The sequence below is a fragment of the Anopheles aquasalis genome, chromosome 3, assembly GCF_943734665.1.
Source record: "Anopheles aquasalis chromosome 3, idAnoAquaMG_Q_19, whole genome shotgun sequence".
Taxonomy (NCBI): Eukaryota; Metazoa; Arthropoda; class Insecta; order Diptera; family Culicidae; genus Anopheles; species Anopheles aquasalis.
The window spans coordinates 22,142,267-22,164,095 of record NC_064878.1 but is presented as its reverse complement, the minus strand read 5'-3'; the positions used below and the strand labels follow the sequence as shown (position 1 = coordinate 22,164,095).

Genomic DNA, 21,829 nt, shown 5'->3' with positions numbered 1-21,829 from the left:
TACGACAACAAGCATACGACGTTCTTCGCGACGCTCGACGGTGGATTTGGGTTTGTGTTGCCACTGCCCGAGAAAACGTACCGCCGGTTGTTTATGTTGCAGAATGTGCTGCTCACCCATTCGCCGCACACGTGCGGGCTCAATCCGAAGGCGTACCGGACGATCAAGCAATCGCGAGCGTTACCGATCAATCCGAGCCGGTGCGTGGTGGATGGTGATCTCGTGTGGAGCTTCCTCGAGCTACCGGCGAACGAGAAGCAGGAGGTGGCGAAGAAGATCGGTACGAGGATCGAGGAAATTTGTGCCGATCTGATGGAGATCGAGCACGTGACGCATGCATTCTAAGGTGAGGATAGCGCGACAGCAAACATGAATAGATGAATTCGATGTTGATGGATGTACAATTTTATACGATGTAGCACACGATCATACGAGACACATGAATAATCGAAGCATACAGTTCGAAGATGACGTGGCGTTTGGTTTTGGTGTTTTTTTTTTATTCTGAAAAACCTGAAAGAATGTGTTGAGTAGGCTTTTGCGCCTATTTCACGTCGGTGTGCGTTTTGCGGTTTTCAAAGGTTGCAGTTCGATTGCAGTAAGCTTCGTTTAGTTTGGCAGTTTAGTTTGAGTGAAACGGTCGTTTGGAGTGATTGATTACCGAAAAGTGGTGTAAAGTTGGTGTAGCGACAACTCTGGAATCAATAGCAATCAACCTAGGTTCATCACATCCGCTGGAAATCGCGATTAAGGTAATTGATTATGTACTCATCATTATATTATAGCCTCTTTCTGGATTGTAGCGATTTGGTTTTAGAAAACGCAGCGAAAGTGAGACTCAATTACCTAATTTCTGTGCATTTTTTTGTCGAAATGATGAAGGAATAGAAAATATGGATATCTTTATTCCGAAAAATCTGATTCAAAGTTACGGAGAATATCCTTGGAGCCCATTCATTGCCTGCTGAGCTGGAGCAACTCTTCAATCTGTGGATCAGCAGGCTGTGCTGTTGAAAATCCTAGAGGTACTTACGTGATACTCTATCTTAAGCCCATAGATGTTCATTTCATCCATCGTACTCGGATCAAATCTAGGTCCTGCATGGACAATGTGGGACGACAACCAAAATTTGATTGATGAAATGTACGCTTATGGTGTCCTAGTAAAAATTGATAATCCACTCGTTGTAAGCCATTTTAACGCCAGATTTCGCGCATTTCGGACGTGGATGCAAAACTCGGGACGCAGAATGTTTGCTTTTAGTTCTAATTTATTCTAACTATTACTAAGCGGTGACACGCCGTACAGACGCTTTTGAATTATAATTGGTGCCTTGGGCGATGAGAACCCATTCGAACTGAACTCGCCTCACTATCTCTGGTATGACGGGGTAGCAGTCAGTGCTGCCGTTTCAAAATTAAGGGTACAAGGGAGGGGTGTTATCCTTACACGCTAATCGATCGATCGAGTTTAATATGCTAAGCACTTGATTGAATTGCGTATTTGAACTCGGTTAAATGGTTCACTAAAGAAAGGCACTTAAAATCACATGAAGGGGTTAATGTCGTTAAAGTTTTGTGGATTTAATCTGCTCCTTAACAATGCTACCCAACAACTATGCCCCCAACCCGGTAGGCGGGAAGCTACCCAAACACCCGTTACGTGGTAAAAGACAAGAAAATAATGAGATAAAAGTAGTTCGCGAAAAACCAATGGCCGTAGGCGTACGCACGCCTACGAAACTACTTACGAAGGGGACGAAATATGGTTATCGATACAGCAAGGTAAGGCTGGAGAAAGTTAAAACCGAACCAACGTTCGATTAACACACGCTAATATGCTTGACTTAATGCATTACCACAGTTAAGTGAAGATTCTATGTCATCTGGGATTCCATGGATTCATGGGCGAGACGGGGGCTACGGTCGGGAAGGGTCTCCTGAACCCCCCTTTTCTGGTTCGTCTAGAGAACCACCTACCGGTCGAGCCAAGCCAAGTTTAACCGAAGAAAAGTCTACGATGAGAAGCGATGTGTTAGGTTGAGCTCAAAAAAAAAAGGGGGATGTTGGTGTTCTCATCGACGACTGTTGTCCTGTTGATCTGGCTCTCTTCCCTCTCTTATCCTGTTAAGCTAATCGTGCATGCGAAGCACCCTTTCGGTGTCCTCTTTTGCCTACATGCCTACTTCAAATATTGCAACTCCTAGCCTAGAGATTGACCACCATTGCTGTAACGCCGCCTGGTGTACAGAGTATGGTGTGCGGCCATTTTACATTAAACTATCAATATTTTATATTGGTTAGATTGGGGGGGGGGGGGGGGGGGGGGGGAAATGGAGGCGATTCGAAAGGATGAAACTGGTAGAGAACAGGAGAAAATGGTTAGAAGATGAAAGGGCAAGAAACAGCAGTGGAAGAAAGAATGGTGTTAGTTTTGGTGAGGATTAGTTTTCTTCTTCTCGTTCGTTCTTTAATTGTGTGAATCTTACACGCTACACGCTTTACCTACTAAACGTACGTACGGGATTGCTTTTCTTTAACCTAAGACGATCGCTGCTAGCTTGTAATGTTCATAGAACTTACAGTGTAAATATATCATAGATATATGGGACCGAAATTACCGACTCTGCTCGCGGCCGGGCGCCCGTAATACCCGGTTGTACGCCCGGAAACCAGCGTTAACCACAGAGCGGTAAGCAATACGTTAATGAAAACGAAAAAAAAACAAACGTGTATCCTCCTCTCAGTTAGTTACCACTGCTATCCAGAGTTTAGAACGCTGTTTCGTGTGGCCCGGGGGCCACTTCCACTGGTCTACTCTTGCGCAAGGTCTGCTTTGGTCTGAGGAAGACACCACCGAAGCCACGCAAAGGTGGCTCCGTTGAAGCTGCTTGTTCTACTTCTCGACCGGTGTAGAAGACCGATTGGTACGATCTTCTGCCCAGTGAGAGCTGGGTGAGCTTCAGATGGGGCGGTAGCTTGACACTGTTAAGCCTCCTGCTGGAGTGTCGCATGATCGTTGCGCAGACCAGCGAGAACCACAGAAGTACATACAGGTCACAGCAGGACACGCCCAACATCTTACCCGGATCCTCCGATTTTCCTTGGATCCTGAGATGTTTTGAGCTTGTCGGTGCTCGGTTCTGTTTGGTAATCACATCATTTTTAACTGAATATTATCCTAACTATCATGAGTAGACGGACTCATGTAGATGGTGCGATAATACAAAAGAGTGATCACGCAATAGAGGGATGGTGTATGTGTTTGTGTGGGTAAAGGGTGCGATGGCTGATGCCGCGCTTCTTACTAGGGCATGCCGAACTGGCTTTACCAACCATCTTCTGGAAGAGGTCTGGATTGAGGCCCGAATTCGTTACGCTAACCTAATCTAAGCGCTTGGCGACCTAGCTGGGTCTTAAGCTGTAGTGAAAAACAGGGGCAGATAGAGAGATTGAGGAAGAGAGGAAGGCATTTGTTCTTCCTTCATCCTTCCACAAAAAGCAATAAGTTAAGCATCAATAAATTAGAGTGTTTTGTTCTTAAGTGACTACAGTACAGTGCTGCCTGCCTCTCTCTCTCTCTCTCTACAGTGCGTACGGGCTGCAAAACTGGTAGACGAGCCGCTGGGAGCGCTCCGTCTTCTGCATGATGCCCTTCTTGTAGTACTGCCGTATCGAGCGGGACAGCTTGTCGTAGTTCATGGCTGGTCGGTTCTTGCGGCGGCCCCACAACCGGGCGACGCGCACCGAGTCTTCGATCTTGAACACACCCTTCGAACGGTCGATCCAGCGGATGGCGTTCTGGTGTTGCTCCGGGCAGGCCAGCAGCTCCTTCAGGAACTGCCACAGATGGATGTGGGATCCACCGTGCCGTTTCGGCGTTGCTCCGGTGCCAGTGGTTGCACCGGACCCGGACGGACCACCGGTGGACGATGAACTGCCGGGACTTTCCACCGTCATATCTTCGTCGTCATCTGCGGAAAGGGAAAGGGATAGAGAGGAATATTATGTTTTAATCTGTCTTTTCAACAAACTCGATGGTATTGCGATGGTATTTTTGGGCGAAACTTTGTGCTGCAGCGGCAAGAATCCTGAGCTAACCTTAGAGCTGAACTCGCTGTATGTCAATCTAGAGATCGTGGACCGATCTCGTGAAGGACAATTAATAATGAAAGTTCCATAGGCAGTGAGCTCACCACTCTACTCTGCTCTGCAACCTCAACCGTCAGTGAGAGAGTGTGAAGCAAAGGCCCCACTGAACATAATTAACATAATCAACATGCAAAACGAGGGGGGTTCCTGGTCCCCGGATCCCGTCCATATAACCAGAGCTTATAATTATAAGGGTGAGAGAGCGAGTGCGAGTGACGCGCACCCAGGTCCCAAGACCCTCCTGAGGCCTGCGGTTCCTCAGGAGAGCCGACTTCCAAACTGGATCGCTGTCTGTCGTTTGCATTTTTTCAGGAATCAACCCCTTGCTGGGTTTTTTTCGGATTCCGAATACCCACAATCAACTGTTCAAGGTTGATAAAAGGGTTGTGGTTAGTTGGACCGAACGGACGAAAGAAAGTAATAAACTGTCGCCCCTTCAGAATGGCGTCGAATGGCAGTCGAGCCTCTCCTGACTCCGGGGTCCGGTTTTGCGAGCGCGATCGTAACAGAGAAAGCACAGCAGCCCCAGCGCCGTTGGTCGCCTGGCGCCGTTGGTCTGCACAATCCTCGGACGTCTGTCTTGGAACGTCCGGAGTCGCAGGCGCAGTCATCGCGTAACTTTCCTTTCACTCGCCTTCTTCTGGCAATCCTACCGCGGCCCGTTGTCTTGGCTGTTGGGCCCCGTTGTGCCTTGTGTTGAAAGGTAAACCTCAAGGACGTTCGGTTCCCTCCCTGGCTGCGGTTATGTATCTAAAGGGTGTGGAGCGCAGCGTGGTTGGGTTGTGTTTTGCTTTCGCTCGATCTCCAATGACTCGTCCCAAAAGGGTTTGTGGACTTTCAATTGGCGAGGATGATGGAGCCCTCTCTTACTCTTCTCCTGGTTCGTACTCAATCGGGATCACATTTCATTCCAGAGTGACCTTTCTCCGCTGCCTTCGATTTGTTTTTCTCCGTGCGCTAAAATGGTGCCATTTGCCAAGCGAACGAAGCCGCGAAAGAGGTATGTGTGGTGCGCGCATGTTTTGCTTTCTTAATGCAACCACTTGGGAAGAAGGAGGAAGGCCTAGCGACACCCGGGGGGCCGGTGGGTGCCTAGTTTGAAAAGGCGCACAGACGAGGTGAGGATTTGCATGAGATTTTTTGGCCAGATACAGCACACGGTTGGTGTGGTACGCGGCTTGATCGGCTGATGATGATTCCATCACCCGCAGAGAGCGTTACGTGAAAGAAATATCACAGAAACGGCTTGGGGGGCGAGCCATTAGGTGTGAGGGGGCGCGTAAGAGATTTGTTTGGAACGAGACGTGATTAGTGATGATGATGGTTGTGTGTTGTGTTTGCGATGAAAGAGAGGGAAAGGGGGAGTGATTGTGTGCCGTGAAAGGAGTGAAATTGTTTGTTTTTGCGAACTAGATTTCGCCAAAGTCATGCCGCTGCGTAGTAGTAGTAAGCATGGTAATGTGTCAATGTGGAGGAAAGTAATGCGCATTGGTGTTCAGTAGTGTTCACTCTCTTTTGACCTTACAATCCTTAGCAAAACTACTAATACTCATAATTAGTGTAGTGTGTGTACTTCAAAAGGTTTAAAGAGATTAAAGGCTGTTCTTCTGTTATAAAATTGGAGAGGCTGTCCATAGAGGAACTCAGTATACATCTGATTCGAACTGGGAAACGCCGCAAATCGCCTACACAGCATTATCTTGGCATTATCAAATGCTACGTTTTTGTATGCAAGATCCAGTCTACTTCAAAACTAGTTCCCCAACTACAAAACAGCAATATCCGCTCTTCAAAGTTATCGCCGCTAGACCTAACGCATGAACCATAAACCATAAAAAAGGGAATCTAAAATAGGTTTTACGTGTGGTTATAATGGACTGCACGGGACGGGCTTTGACGGGAGATACGGTGTGTACGCTTTGCCGTGCCCTGCATGATTGATTCAAGGCAATTTGTTTGCGAGATGTTTGCACGGAGACCATGATTTGGTTGGTTTCAACAAAAAACAACAAAAAAAAATCATAAATAACAACCGGCGGAGGCTTTTTCGGGGGCCTTTTATCGTTTGTGTTGCCACTCGAAAAACTAACAATTCCAGTCAAACCACCAAACCCCAATCCCGAGTAAAACCCCGTCATCCATCATCATCCTTCGTCCGTCGTCGCAGCCAGCATCCAGCAGCAACCGGGAGGCTTGCGTGATCCGCGATCCAAGACGATCGCGAGAGGAAGGTGAAGCAATTTGCAAACAACCAAACGAAGTGAAGGAGAAGGAATGGGTTAAAAAGGAGCGAGACAGAGGAGTGTTGTGCCCGGTGGTTGCGCAGACGAAAAGGGCTGGGCCGGGGGGCAGCAGGAACGTTAAACGCTCCACCACACTCCCCGCTGGCTGATCGTTATTCCGAAGGTCGTTCCAAGGAAACGCACACCGCCACCATTCCGCAGCCGGTTTCACGGCGGCCCGTCTCCCGGGACCTTTTCTTTATCTCCTCGTCTGTCCCTCTCTCTCTCTCTCTCTCTCTCTCTCTCTTCTCCTTCCTCTCACTCCCACCTGGTGGGGGTGAAGCGCAGCAACACCGTGGCGTGTCTCGTGAAACTTGAGGCCGCCGCTGCGCACATGAAATCAATTTCACCAGAGAAAGTCCCCTCCTGCGCATGGCTGGACGGAATTGGAGAGTCGCATGAACAGCGCCACGGCAGCGGCCACCGATCGTGGACGCTGGGCAAGTCGATGAGCGATCGACTGCCTCGAAGGCTGATGAGCGGGGAGCGGTGGGGGTTTCATCAAGGTGTACGCAAAATTTGTTTAGCAAATCTTGCACTGTTTCTCCCCGCACTGTTTACGACCATAGACTGGATCTCCTTTGCCGCGGCGATCTCCAGGTTCAGTCCAAGGCTAATGTTTACCAAACGATCTTTTTATCTCGGCAGTAGTCTGCAGCTTCCAGCAGCTCTTTCGCCATGTTGTGAAATGCCCCACCGCAGGATGAGGGTGACGTAAAAGTAACAAAACACTTACCATCACTGATATCGTCGTTCATGGAGTCGCTGTCGAAGTTATCGACCATCGCTGGGCTCATGCTGGTGCTATTGGTTAAGGTAGCGGCACTGGCATTCGCAGGGACAAGCCCGCTGGGGAGGGCACTCGCACCGTTCGGACCAGACTCTGGCAGACTCATCGGGACGACGCCTGGAGCCAGTTGGGCCGGGAAGATTGGTACGCTTGGCATGGCACATCCCATACTAGTAGTACCATCACAGATCATACTACTGTCGACCGATGCCATACTGGTATCGCCTACCATTAGCCGATGGATCTGTTTCCAAAGCTCGAGATGGCCGTGCAGCTTATCACCGCCCTGTAAAGGAGAGATTAAGGGGAGAAGAGGTTGTTGAAGTTGCTTAAGAAGTTGTACATCAGGGGTTTTCAGGGGTAGATTCGTGGACTCCCTTCAGGTATTTCTGAACTTCTTCCATGTATTTCAGGTATTCTTGGACTCGTTAGCATTAGCATAGCATAGGCACTTCCTTGAGGAAGTTTGTGGAGCTCCACAAACACTTTTTAAACGGGATCTACGTCGATGATGACAACGACGACGACAATGGCCGGAGTGTTACGATCGACCAACCGAACCGTTCGCCGGCCGTTACAAATACATTAAAATCGCAGTGAAAGTGAAAAGTAAAAGCACCAGTGGTCGGCGCTGTTGAGTGCGCACTCACCACCATCACCGCCAGCAAATGGCATTCATCGTGCTGCTCGCGGCTTGCCAAACTGCGTGTATCGTTGAGCTGTGAGCGGGTGTTTAGCGGCCGGGTAGACGACGAGAGCCAAGCCAAACCACAAGCCAAAACCAGTTCTTCTTCGCTCAACATCGATCGATCGGACCGACGGCGGAACGTCGGATTCCGCTGGAGAGATCGAGCCGTCGTCGTCGGATGGCGATTTGCAAAAAAGCTGACGTCATCGCGAACGCAAGCGCGCGTTCGCTCGTTCACAGTTTGGCACGCTGCCTGGTTCGGTAACCGATTCCTCCTCCCCATCACCACACCACCATTCTGCGTTGACTCTTACCTGCGGCATGCGACGTACGAACTCCTCCAGCGGTAGAGCGGCCAGCTGTGCTCCGTTCTCGGGGAACAGAGCGCCCAGGTTGTCCGGGCGCGGCAGCGAATATTTGCCCATCGCCAGCTCCAACCACTGGTGTACCTTGGCCGTCGGCCACTGCTTGGGATCTGTGTAGAAAAAAAAAGCGTACCATCTTGGTTATAGTTTCTGCTTTTTAGCGTCCTCAAAGTGGCTCTTTGGCCGGGTACCTACCAGAGGAGATGCCCAGCTCGGTGCAGGTAGCCTGTACGCCATTCTTCATCTCCTGCAGCGCGTACTCGAACACCGGCCCAATGTCGGCATGGGTCGTGAGGCCTCCGATCAACGAATCCAGCTCTAATGGTTTCAGATTGTGGCGCCGCTGGAAGCTCGTGTCCTGGAGGTGCTCGCGCAGTATCGCGAAGCCCTGCTGCTGTTGCTGCTGCGGTTTGCTAACCGGTGGTGGTGCCGGTACCGCCGGTACTTGCTGCTGTGCCTCCAGTACGGACGAGGGCGAGAACGAGTACAGCAGTGCGTCTAGGTCTGCTTCTTCGACCTTAACGGTAGCCGCTGGGTGCTGCTGTTGCTGCTGCTGCTGCTGATACGGTGACGGTGAGTCACCGAGCAGGGAGTCGAGATCGATGCTCGTCTCAGCCCCGGAGTCGTACTCCGTCTTGATCGTCGTCTGCTCGCCACCGAATGGCGACAGGAGACGTTGATGATTGGTGTGGTCCTGCTGCAGCGAGACACCTCGTGCCGCTACCGACTGTTGCTGGGTGTGCGGATGATCGAGCAGCCCGTAGGACGAGGCCGGAGATTCGGGGGATGCCGGATTGCTACCGCTGATACTGGCGCAGCTCAGGTAGCCACTGCTGTTGCTCCAAGTGTCCGACCAAACCGATGCCACCGAGCCGGGTTCCTGTTTCAGTTGCTGCATCGAGCCGGCATCCGGTGACGGCACGTCGTGAAAGATCGTCGCCGGAATGTACTCCGGGCTTTGGGCTGGACCGTTGATGGGGCGCCCAATGTCACCGTACAACTGCTGCTGTTGTTGCTGTTGATGCTGCTGCTGCTGCTGCTGGTTCTGGCTTTGTTGCAGCTGGGACTGCGGGCTTAGTGGTACCTCACCGTCGTTCGGTAGCAGCGACAGATCGAACAGTTCCGCGTACGACGCATACAAGTCCGACGTATAGCTACCGGCTGGCACTGTCTGCGGAGTCTGCGGATCGGAAACGGAGAAGGAAACATCGTTAGTAACCGTTGTGACACCATGGCCTTGGACTTAGAAGAAGACAGACGCACACACGACTAGGAACTAGTTACTTGGGGGATGAGCCAGCCACCGGAGAGCGCTTGTGTGTCGAGCCTTCCGCAACATATCACAGACTGACGCGATCGCCGGCGGCGCTAGATCGCTCTCCTCGCGCGCGCGCGCGCGCGCGCGTCACTGTTCTAGGTTCTAGTGCCTATCCCCACCCCACCCCCCCGAGACCCGACCACTAGGCCGTCAGGTCGGTCGGTCAGTAGTTTCATTTCGCAATCGAACATCTCTCTCGCTCCCACCTCCCAATCGGCCGCTCAAAAGCCGATCCGGGTGGCTGACGTCGCTAGAGAACAACAAGTGGAAGACGTTTGCCAATAAACGTCTCTCGACGACGCGAGGCTCGATTCCACCGACGCTACGCCATCGTTTCCTACCGCTCCCCAAAAACACGTTTTCCGTACCCCGTTCCTTGCCTTCACACCCGGTGGCACACGGAGGATTGGGAGTTCTCCATTGACTTCTGGGCTCCACTCCACATGTAACACACTCCACAGCACACCTTACACACTAGCAGCAGCAGCAGCAGTGCTACTTGTGCTCTACAGTTACTAACTTGTGAGCTGTGAGTGTGTCCGTTTGGTACGTGTTTACTGAATGCTAATGGTAGCCCTGCGTCATCCATAGCCACTGGGTGATGAATATTTGTCTCATTAGTATTCGCAAAATGGCACGATCTTGCTGTTACTCGTAGTAGTAGGCGCTACCGAGGAGCGCATTCAAAGGATTGTCGTCAAAGTGGCCCCCCGTGATGATGATGCTGCGCTTTGTTAATAGAACAGCGTCAGAAGTCCCAGTACCAAAGGGGTGCACCTTGAGATGCGCGCGACACTTGACACTGAACACAGAGTCACCGCTTTGAGACGCACCGATTGGAGCAATTCCTTCAGCAGCCGCTCCGCCAACCTTGCCAGCAGCTCCAGCGTGACGTAGTTTTCATACTCCCAATTCTGCAGTACGCTGCTGCTACTGCTGCTGCTGCTGCTGCAGATACCCTTGTTCGTCATCGTGGGAAGGGCACTTGTGATTTTGGTCTGGTATCGGGAAGGCACTGTTAGCAGCTACCTCACTACTTGCTGTCCAGTGACAGTTTGACAGCTTCCCGTTTTTTGAAGGCTTTTTATAGCCGCACAAGATCGGGCGGCTCCCGGGTTCGATGTAGGGGTTCCGAGATACTATCTTGAACGAGTGGACTAGTTCGCCGTTATCATCGCGGTTGTGTCAGGTTTCTTCGGCGCTTCCATTGATTAGAATGTTTGGGACAACCAATTATAGGAAGAGGCGCCTCACAAATGGTACCTTTACATCACACACCGGTCGCCGGTTTGATGATTATGATCGACTGAAGCTGGTGTGGTGGTACTACTGTGAGTTTGGTAGCACTAAGCAAACATGTGGTAGGAAGGGAACTGGTCTTTTGGTGGGTGGGCTACCGAGAAGACCGAGCTTCACCAGAGGTCCATCTTTTCCAGGAACACCTCCCACTTTCTGATTCGACTGAGGTGGACTAGTGCCCGCTATCGGACGATTCCGATTGGACCGATTGGACTTCTGCTCTGGTCCGTAGCCAGTCCACAGTTTTTACGTCGTACCGTTTTTGCGTGACCCAGGCACGAAGGATATCCAAAGTGTTGGCTCTCTGCACTGCTGTTGTATTTGAAGTTACTTCCAGTACTCCCTGTTTCGATCGTACCACGCGGCAGAATTGGCGCGCGTAATGCTCTAAATTTAGCTACAAAGAGCTCAATCATCATCGTCATCGTCGCCGTGGTCGTTGGAGAACGGAAACGCGGCGTGGCGGTGCTTACTATAACAACAACAACAACAACCGAGATCAGCGGAACTACGGAACACACACCTGGGATGGGTGTGGGATTGTCGATTCTTGGTTGATTGATCTCAACGAGACATCGAGATGCTGACGTCAGCATTAAGCAGCAGGTTGGCTGGTGCGGGTGGGGCGCGTGAGCGTACGTAAGCCGCGCGCTTACGAACGATGCCACCACCCCCAGGCAGCAGCAGCAGCACACCTTGTACGATCACCGAATGACGTCGGGAGCGCGATGTGTAAATGCGTACCGTGTGCGATCGTGGCGAACCGATTAGCGGGAAATCATTCACTATGAGATGGGGGCACGCGTGCTAGGGCGCTCGGTTTTTCACACTCTTTACCGTACTCCCTCTACTCCTGTGTGTGCTGAGGGAAGGGAGAATCATTGTTTTGTGAGTCCGAGATTACGTGCGGAGCAGTTGTTCCGAATTCTTGGAATTACTTCACATCGACATTATAGCCATGTTGGAGACCGTACAGCTACTACAAAGTTCTGTTGAGTTTCCGGAAAATGTAGTATCAAATTGCTTCAAATTGTGTGATTTGCTGTAGCGCCGATTTATGTAATGCCGTTAAGCATCATCATCAACGGGTTAGCGTTGCGTTCTAGTGGAGGTACCTTAGCATTCTGGACACCTGGGTTCGAGGATTCCACGTCAATCACAAGCCCATCAATTCTCGATATCACGTGGTACAACGTGGCACGTTTCGTCAATAGATTTGCATAGTTTTCACACATCTTCAATCTCCCGTTACTAGTGGCCCGATACAAGACCTATCGGCTACCAATTGTTGGTTCGATTGAGCCTGCGGGCTGCGAAATCATCTTCCCCCTTCTGCATTGTCCTCACTTGGCTATTCCAGCCCGGTGCATTTCTGCGAAAATGTTCCATCTGGTGCCGCGCGCGCATAGGTAAACACATTGCAGCAACATATTCAAACAGACAGAGTGAAGTTGAAGAAGAAGAGGAACAATACCGATAGCAGAATAGGCTGCGGCTCAACTCAACTCAACAGACCACAAATTCCGCACCGATCTCACGTAGGTTGCCCAATTGTTCACCCCGTTCGTTGACACAACACAGCACGGCAGATGTCGAGCGCTGTGTGTGTGACAGTCCGGTGGGTGTTTGTTTTATGCAAAAACGGGCAGTTCTGCTGCCAGAGCCCTGCCAGTCACGGCCATAAATATTTATGTCACCGCGTCGTTGGTGCATTTCACCGAGACCGAGAGCCCGAGCTGTGTATAGCTTTCCTGCTGAAACGCCTGGTGCAATCTAATGAAGGCGATGAATGGCCCGAACGGAGCACTTGCCGCTATGGAGACTACTTGTGGTGAGGTCTGCATTGCACCTCAAGTAGGACTCGGGCATAAACACACACCTCGTTTCTAATGAAACTCCATCCGCTACTAGAGGAGCAGATATGGCACGGAAAAGTGACGTTGGAAAGTGTTGTCCTCGGTTTGGCTCCCAATAGAACCGCCATATGGTCCCCGGAAGAATGTCGTTCCGATCTGGATTTTCCCGATTCATTCAACCAAAGCAAGGGACTATAAGAGAGTCCCAAGGTCTCTTCATCATCAGTGCTGCTACCTACAAGGCAATACGGGCAAAACTTTCCCTTCGAGCCCTTGGCCACTTTGACGAGTCGCTCCTCGGGCTGGAGATGTGGAGCAATTAAAAATAGGAGCCCCAGTTCCCAGTTTTCCTTTTCTGTGCAGCACAAATGTGCGCGGAGTGAGAACGGCGACACGCCTTGATCCATATGCACCGCGGAAGTAACTCTCGTCTTCTTCGAACCATATCGGGAAGGATGTAGTGGGCCCCGAGAGGCAAGATTGAATGGTTGGCGTGGAGGGTGTTGACATGAATGGGCGGCCAGCGCGCACTTGCTCTGCGAATGGTGCGGTCGATGTGCTGTATGGGCGATGCCGATTTCCCGCGTCCGTGGGAGTAATTGTACGCGGAGAGAAGAGAGTTTATCGAAATAGCTTCCATATTTCTTCTATCAGTTCATCTGTCCAACTTCTACTACCAGGATATATGGAACATATCGCAACTAAATTCATTTTATTTGAAATTCAACCTCCAAGTGGAATTCGATCCTGCAGCTCACGAAGAACAAGAAATCAATTCGCAGTGAGTCTTCCTGAACGATACCACGAATAACTGTAGGATTAGGCAACAGCTACAGAAAAGAGTAGAGATCTCAAGGTCTTTTTTTCCACGAATCGGGATTCCAAAGGGAATTGGGAAATCATAATATCCAGTTGGAGAAGAAACAAACGGAGGACAAATCAAACACCACAAAGAGAAATTAATTATTATAAGCTGCTAAAGACACCTAAAACCCCTTTAGTAGCCAACAGCTGCCGACAGTCGATCAACACTGTTGCTGCAGAGGAGAGGAGTGTCAAGCGTCTCGAATGCTCCAGGGCGACCGGAACGAATCGCAAAACACCTCTTCCGTCCCACCCCACCCGAAAAGGCCGAATCGTATCGAATCGAGTCGAAACAACCAATTAGTATGCAGGAATCTGGTAACATTATGCAAAATTAAGATCCAAACCACCGAGCGCCCGGAGCTACCAGCACCCGCGATACCGTGAGGCTGTTCCTGCCGGGGCTGTAACCTTGTGGCGTTGTCTTGAGCTTCGCGCAGTTGCTGATCTGTGGCACTAGCCCGTTGTGTTTGGAACGAATTCAATCTCGGCACGGCTCGGATAGAGGTGTGTGTTTTCTGCGGTGCCATTTAGCGTTGAGATGGGCCGATGGGAGAATGATGTGGCCAAAACCACCGTACACACAGAGCCGGGGCACACTCGAAGTACGCCCTTTTAAGCACGAATGATTCGCGTCATCTAAATGTCGAATCAACCTCGACACCATCACCTCTCCTCCATCATCCGATCCCAAGATCGTTGGACCGGTTTTCGCTCGATGCCGTTCACTTGCTGATCGCGGAAGCAAATGGCAATCCATACAACCGATCACCACCACCACCACCACCACCACCACCACCACTACCACCAGTGTTTCCATCGTGCTCCATTTTGAACGTTCTGACCGGTTCTGAGGTAGTCCTCGCAGTTCTCTCTGTGCCTGCGCTCTACTGTTCCAGTGAACACGGGAACAGAACATAATACCGGTTTCAACTGGTTCTAGGGCACGAATCACGCGAACTAGCGATCGTGATCCAGACACTGGCGGGAGAATGGCGGGACTGACAAGCTGACGAGCACCGTTCAAGCCCAGGTTCTTGGTGTTCATAGCACACCAGGTATGCTCAATACCCATACGTTCCCTTTTTATTTTTTGCTCTTGATTCCCATGGCGTAGCATTGAAACTTTCAGTTTCAGAACAAGTCACGAGCCTCCCTTGCCGTGTTTCTTTGTTTGGCTCCGAACCAAAGCAAGATTAATCAGTACCGGGACTTGGCGGCTGCGACTTTCTGGTGGCGACTTCCTGGTCGTCCGGGAAGCCACCAATCGACCGGGCACGAAACCCAAAGGGACAAGGCTGTTCCAAGGTGATACTACGGCGCACGCTACGTCCACGGACAGTGAAACTGGATTACGTTGCGTAACGTAACGTGTACGGGAGGAGTAGTAGTCGGACATCTGTTGCTTCCGCCCTGGACACCAACTGCCGCCCTTTTTTTTGGGTCATCTCGAGTGAGCTCTCGGCGACTGGCGCCGACGACCATTCCAGTGTTGTTGGCTGGTGGTAGGTAGTGTTGTTCGGTTTGGTGAAAGTGAAAGGACGCCCCCTCCCTGCTCCGGACCCATAATCCCGGTTGCTGCACTAACGCCGTCGCCGCGCGTGAGTGAACCGAAACGCGTGACGTCAAACATTTGAAAGCGAATGAATCAGAGTGCGGCCGTCGGTGCAGTCATGTTGTGCCAGAGAGATTGCACAAGCTACTACCACACACCGCACCATCATCATCATCATCGGGGGCCACCAAACGGGGCCATGACTGAGTCATTCGATTGGCCTAACCTCGAAGGTTGTGTTGTTGTGGCGGAAAATCCCAAAATCACCGAGCAGCACGCAATCCTCGTACGTCAGCGGTGTGTTTGTCCGGGAATGTGTCCTTCATCCTTTTGCCACATTCGTTACGTAACGCCGTTGCGATTGCACGCAGCATTATTCTGCACCTCCATCGATCGCGTAATTCAATATCGTGTCTTTGCGTTGTTGGATCTGTGTCGTTGGTTGCTCAAGAAGAGAGAGAGAGAGAGAGACGAGTGAAAAAAAAAAACCGTCGGGAAAATCCCGCAAGATCACTGCAATGGGCAGAGTCAACTCTCGGGCCATTGGCGGTCCCCTCCCCGCTGAAGAGGAACTTTCGAGTGGCTACTCTGCGCCGTCCTCTAGCTCTACCACGGTATGCGTACGGCAACCGGAGCAGCAGCTTGAACGAACACAATCAAACCACGTTTCGTAAGCTCAGCCCCGTTGGGGAGCGAGATTCATTTGGGGTGGCTCCGCCAAACCGCGCCAGGCCCGTGGTGACTTGTGTTCGTCAACCTGACGCACAAGTGACGAACTTGATTTGGCGCGACCGCCGCACACAAACGTCATCGCGCAACTGTGTGTTCCACCAACCGACCAATCACCTTGGTGCCCCAACGCGTCTCTGATCTGTTTTGGAAACAATAACACAAAGTGTGAGCATCGTACTGTTGTTTTGTTGCGTAGCAATTTCGTGTATCTCGCCAGGTTTGACTGGTTCTTAGAATTCCGACGCCATTTTCCGCACAGAATCACGGTTCGCTCCATTCGCTTCTATCGGTAGCGAGCGATCTGGTTGGTTTCTGGTTTCTGTTTTCTGCTTTGCGAAGGAGATCGTATGGCCAGGAGATGTCTATCATCGGTGTGGTTGCCTGCCGGTGGAAGGCAGACAACATGTTTTGACATTCAGCGAGAGAACAACAGCAGCGGCGCAGCACTTCATTCCTTCGCCTTCATCAGATCAGTTCTTGAATTAGAGGGGGGCCCCTTGGTCTCTAGCAAGCAAATCACTTCTCATAAATCGAACTGGAGCGGGTTTTAGCTGGAGCTAGGTGACTACTTTTTGTTCCCTTTCTGCCATCCGGTTCGCTCAGGGGGTGCTGAAGTGCGCGATCAGTAGATCATGTCACGAGCGAAGAATCCAAGCAAACCAGTGGTTGACGCTGCGTCGTGTGGAGGTGGTCGAGATTGGAATTTAAGATTTATTTATCGATCAAATCTGTATCTCTGGGATTGGAGTTAGTAGCTAAGCCATTGACGTACTGCTGGGCTACCCCCCCCATTTGTCGTCCAGTTTTGTTTTGCAGTACAGTACATCCGTTTGTAGATCCTGCTCCCCGTCAGATTGGTAGAAAGGTGATGGTGTTGGATCAACTTTCCGGATCAAATTAATAAATAGTAAAGTGCAGAGAGCATCATATTTTATCGTATTACGATACGGGAAAACGGGTTCGCCACAAAGAGAAACAAAGTGCAAAGTACGAAGAGAAAATCAACAAACAAAACACGATTTAAATGCGACATTCGGGGGAGACATTCTGGTGTGGCGCGATTAGCGACTCTGACGCACCATGCGAGCGATCCAACGCGTTCAATGCGTTCAATAATGTTGAACACCAAACGGGGGGATAAAAGTGAAAGTGTCCATCCATGTGTTCCAACCCTTTGTCTCCCGCTTGTGTCGGTAAGCCTCGCCAGGTGGTGACAACGTCATGTTGCTAGGTAAAGTGGTCCCCGTTTATGGTTCCATTCCCTTCCAAAAGATGGATTTCATGTGCTACCCAGAACGCGAACGGGCGCACACACACAGTCCGCAGGCTTCCGAAGGTCAAACGTCAAACGGAATGTCGAGAACGAACGTTCGGAGTTGCGGAGTTGCTGCGAGCGCCATACCATAAAATGTTAATAAATGGCACCGAGCAGGGGAACAGGGGAAACTGTTATGCTTTTTTATGGCTCCACAGTGTGTGCGCCTGTGAGTGGGGATAGAATGGGCCGTGGTTAAAACCATAATTCAACGTTTGTTTGACTAGCTTCCAGCTCGTCAAAGAGCACAGGATCGAGCGAATTGTTACTCCCCCCCCCCCCCCCCCCGCGGGAGCTAAGAGAGACCTTGGGTGTGTACGCGACGGACCTAAGCCCCACGGCACAGCGCAGCGCGCGCTCGCACCGATGATGATGATGTCATCGCCAATGGGACGGCCATATTGAATTTTGCCATTTTCAGGTTGTGTTTGTGTTTGCGTATAAATTGCCTGGACCTGGCGCAGCTCCAGCAGCGCTGTGCGCACATACCGAGTGGACACACAGATGGTTTTGCTCAGGAGATGGGCTCCCCCTCCGCCCCCGGGGCTGAAAGCGAAATAGCGAGACGAGATAGACGAGATGGGCGAGATGAGGTGAGCCTCCCGGGTTTCCTCTCTTTTTGCTTTTGCATGTCATCGCAACCTCGCTAATGACTTTAGCAAACAGCGTCTAGCGCGTCGATACAAGTCGCGACCAGTGCTTGCTGAACCTGGACGCGCTGGAGAAATGGTGTAACATTCCGCTGCCGTTGGATTAGATGGGTGGAGAAGGCAGCATGAATTCCAGAGAAGGAAGGGGATCCCCCTTTCAAGGATATTGGAAAAATCCACTAAGCTGACTAAGGCCCGGTTCAACGGCGATTCCGATCGGTCGCGATCGCGGGCGGCCGTGGAGTTTATGCGATTTATTTCCGTTGACTTGCGCTTTCTGGCACGATGGAGAAAACGATGTTTTATAGTTTTTTTTCTCTTCTTTTTCCTATTACCTCCACCTATGACGTCCATTAGCAACACAATACACACCGATCGTGATCGTGGTGTAAGACGTGAGTAAGAGAAGTGTGAGACGTCATATCGATCGGTCAGGGACGCTTTTGGGGGGGGAGGTTGGGGATTTTATCGGAATGATTGCAATGCATGAATCTGGCGTACTTTTGGTGAGCTCAAGGAGAATGGTGGGTGATGATTAATCAATGGATTACGGTGCAGTTCCGCTGTATTATTACGATATGTTTCCAGATATACGATGGAGAAGCCTAGTCGCTCGTTCGAATGCAACGTTTTAGTAGCGGAACAGAAGCTTCCAGAGTGTGTCTCCATGTTCTTTTACAACGTTATACAGATCCGAGACAAAGAAGGAAAACAAAAATTGAATAGAGATGTTAATGGTATACTAATGTCTTCGTCGCTGGCCAACAACAATGGGCCGCTTTGACAACTTTTTGCTCGATAGCACCAATACCAATTGATCTACCTGATCGCGTCAGCAAACCCATGTGATCACCAATGTGCGTTTTTTTTTTGTTGGAAAGGTGCCGATTAATAAAAGATGGATATTTCATTGACGATGATGATCGTGATGATGCTGATGGTGATGATGCAAACAAACCAGACTGCAGCGCCGAGCGTCATTTCTTTCATCATCCCACACACCTCACCTCTGTTTGCTCTTAAAAGAAAGAAAGGTGGTATTGGGGGTGGTAGGCACTTCAAATTACGCGTCACGCCAATGCACGCTGCTCGCTAGGCGCGGCGCGTGCTGCTTAGGTGCTCCACGCGCGAACGCGATTTGGCGTAAGTGTAAACAATCCAAATCTAGCCTTTTGCACACACCACCCCGACCCGTGAGGGCGTGAGAAAGGGCGCTGGAAAAGCGTTCGTTTTCGCTCGTGTGAAAATCACGCTGCCACTCTGTGCGGCTGCTGGGAAATTGCGTCATGCGCGTTTTGACAGACGCTGGTTTTCGCTGTGCTACCAGAGCCACACTAACGGGTGCATTTTGTGGAACTCATCATCAACTCTCTTTTTTTTTGGGGGGGGAGCGAAAGCGATTTTTAGTACCACCCTCGAGTGGCGCGCACTGACTTAGTATGTGTGCGTTACGCGAATCGACAAGGGGCGATTGTTGTTGATCGCTTGCTCTATCAGCTGTGTCACCTTCGTTACGTTACGCCCCTGTACGATGTTGGATAGTAGTAGAGCGCATTCCAAAGGGCACCTTTTCCTCTATCAGTGTAATCGTCGACTCCCGCACCCCTCCTGGTCCCCACTTACCTTCTCCTTGGGGTAGAGCATCATCTCGTAGGCCATCGTGTGGTGCGGTTTGTTTGTTTTGATTCGACGGCCTCTCGGACTGAAACACGGCAAAGTCTATCGATGTTGAGGTGAAGGTGTTGTGTTGGGTTCAGGCGTGTGCTGCTGCTGCTACTGCTTATCAAATCAAGCTGATAACACACGACCGGCGGGCACACAGACTCACTCACGGATTCCGCAAAGCCGTAAACAATTCACCTGCGGGACGGGAGTCGTCTCTCACGTTTCACTTAGTGTTTTTTCTCTCGGTTTTTTTTCGGGGGCTTCGTATTGCGTGCGCTGATCTGTTGCTGCGTGCGCGGATCTGCTTAGTTCTCTGAGCTTTTCGTCAAAAAAATATGTCTGTTTGGCTGCTCCTTGTGGGGGGTGTGGTGCCGTAACTGGCGCTCTTTTTTAATGTGTTTCTCTTATTGTTTTCTCCAGAAATCACCCTGCCCGGCGCAGAGGAACCAAGGCCGATCGTGTTTGATCGTGTACACCCCACCGTTACGCGGTAACCCTTCCTGCTTTTTTTGGTTTCACTTTCTTCCCCCCTGGCGCGCGCGCGCGCGACAACAACAACCACAATGCGGTTCAACAAACGCAGCACCCTGTTCCGTCCACTGATAACACCGAAAGGTATTATTTCGGAGAAAGACAAAAGGTACACGTCCCAGACACGATCGGAGGAACGTTCGATGAACTGGCGATGGATGGAGAAGATTCTGCGCCGACGTCGAACAGAGAGGCACTGATAAGACTTTCACACTTCCACACAAACGGCCGCGAATTGCGCGAAACTCTGCGGTGACTCTATCGGTGGCCAAGAAACCAAGAGCCAAGCCTCTGAAGAGACACGGTGCAGTGCGCGCAGTGATATGATGTAGCAAGCGAGCCAGCCAGCGAGATAATCTTCGACCTTCTCTCGGACGTCTGGCGGACAGTACAGACGACGGGCCCGCTGTGCTGCTGCTCCTGTACTCTGTTTACTCGCTCGCTATCGCGCCCCGGTACAGTAGCGCGTGTTGTTCTGGACGACACTCGACGACGACGGTGACAACGATCCGGCTGCAACTGTTCATATTCCGTGTGTCGCACGAGGGGGGGGACCAGGGTTAGTGGCGTTGATAATGGAGTCACCAAATCACTCGAAATTTACGGACACACGAAATCTTCACTCCACGGATTCTCTTTCTGTCTCTCTCTCTCTCTCTTTTTCACTCGTTTCTACTCTGTTACTTCGCGCGGGGTCCACACGTCCACATGGAGCGACCACCTCTGCTTCGTTGCGACTCGGGAGCGTAAATGATCGGCGGTTCGCCAACGCGGTCACGCTAAGCCGATCGTCGAGCGCGAAAATCCTCCCCATCACACCGCCCACCAACCGCCGATGGTGGCTGCTGGTTGCGTGTTAATCTTGTGGCTCGCTCGCGCACCTCTCGCGACCGCTAAGGCCCTCTCGCTTGGCTGCTCGCTTCGGAGAAATTGCCGCGAGATCGCTCTCGGCTCTGGCTCCTCGGCTGGATCGTGGTGGTGCTGGCGAAGGCTTAAGGCGATTGCGTCGCCCCGTTTTTAAGTGCTCCCCCACCGTCTCTCTCTCTCTTTCTCTCTCGTGCTCTCGAGACGATCTCTCTCTCGCTCTTGGTGCTGGCCATCATTGCGGGGGGGCGTCCAGTGTCCAGCAGCAGGTCGGTTCGGGGAACCACCGTGGTGATGCTCCAACCGCCCGCACTACCGTGCGGCTCGCGTCTTTCGCACCCCATTTTGCGCCTCCGTTTTATGCGTCTCGCGACTCCAATGTAATGATGATCGCTCACCTGGTGAGCGCGCGGCTTCGTCTCCCCTGCCCGATCGTTTGTGGGGTGGGGTGTTTATTTTTTTTTCTCTTTTTGTTTGCTATTTTGTTTACTCTTTCAATTCGCGAATGCTACCACTCTGTCTGTTGCCTCTCTGTGTGGTTGTTTGATTTTTTTTTTTTATGATTATTAATTTCATTCTGCTTCGATTCTGAATTTCAGATTCGCTTCTTGTTATTTAACGGGCTGCTTCTTCCCGGTACATTCTTTGCTGCCTTGGTGCTGATTATCTTTCGATTCGTTTTCGCCTTCGTTTTCTGTTTTGTCCGGGTTCGGGGTTTTTTCCTCTTTTCGATTAAATTTGTTTTACGTCGTTCTGCCGCGGCTATAGGTACTTACATGTTCATTCTATTTTTAATCGACCATGACTCATTTGCTTTGTGCATTAATGTTTGTTTGTTTCCCCCGCCCGGTGATTCGTGGCGCTTTGATTCATTTTCGTTGTTTATTTGAATGGTTCCACGGT

At 51.0% G+C, this 21,829-nt stretch overlaps 3 protein-coding genes across 4 annotated transcripts in view; 2 read left to right on the top strand and 1 right to left on the bottom strand.

Moving 5' to 3' along the window:
• LOC126577388 (cleavage and polyadenylation specificity factor subunit 1) overlaps window positions 1-471 on the top strand; it is a 15,267-nt gene extending 14,796 nt beyond the window's left edge. The window contains exon 6 of the mRNA XM_050238974.1: window positions 1-471. This exon is cut by the window's left edge and continues 2,889 nt beyond it. Coding sequence (XP_050094931.1) covers window positions 1-345 — 345 coding nt within the window. The 3' untranslated portion in view covers window positions 346-471.
• A 260-nt stretch (window positions 472-731) lies between these two features.
• LOC126577414 (tetraspanin-9-like) overlaps window positions 732-21,829 on the top strand; it is a 44,853-nt gene continuing 23,755 nt past the window's right edge. The window contains exon 1 of the mRNA XM_050239030.1: window positions 732-752. The gene's annotated coding sequence lies outside the window, so the exon portion shown is untranslated. The remainder of the gene's footprint in view (window positions 753-21,829) is intronic.
• Window positions 1,254-20,797, bottom strand: LOC126577396 (DNA-binding protein D-ETS-4). Of its 2 annotated transcripts, none has more exons than XM_050238998.1 (5): window positions 19,490-20,797; window positions 8,473-9,457; window positions 8,227-8,387; window positions 7,171-7,510; window positions 1,254-3,974 (listed from the first exon to the last, which is right to left on the bottom strand). In XM_050238998.1, exons 1-5 carry the CDS (start codon window positions 19,523-19,525, stop codon window positions 3,586-3,588), a joined length of 1,911 nt encoding a protein of 636 aa, XP_050094955.1. In that variant the 5' UTR covers window positions 19,526-20,797; the 3' UTR covers window positions 1,254-3,585. The 2 variants fall into 2 exon arrangements, with proteins under 2 accessions (XP_050094955.1, XP_050094956.1); XM_050238999.1 differs by lacking the exon at window positions 19,490-20,797 and adding an exon at window positions 9,541-9,605.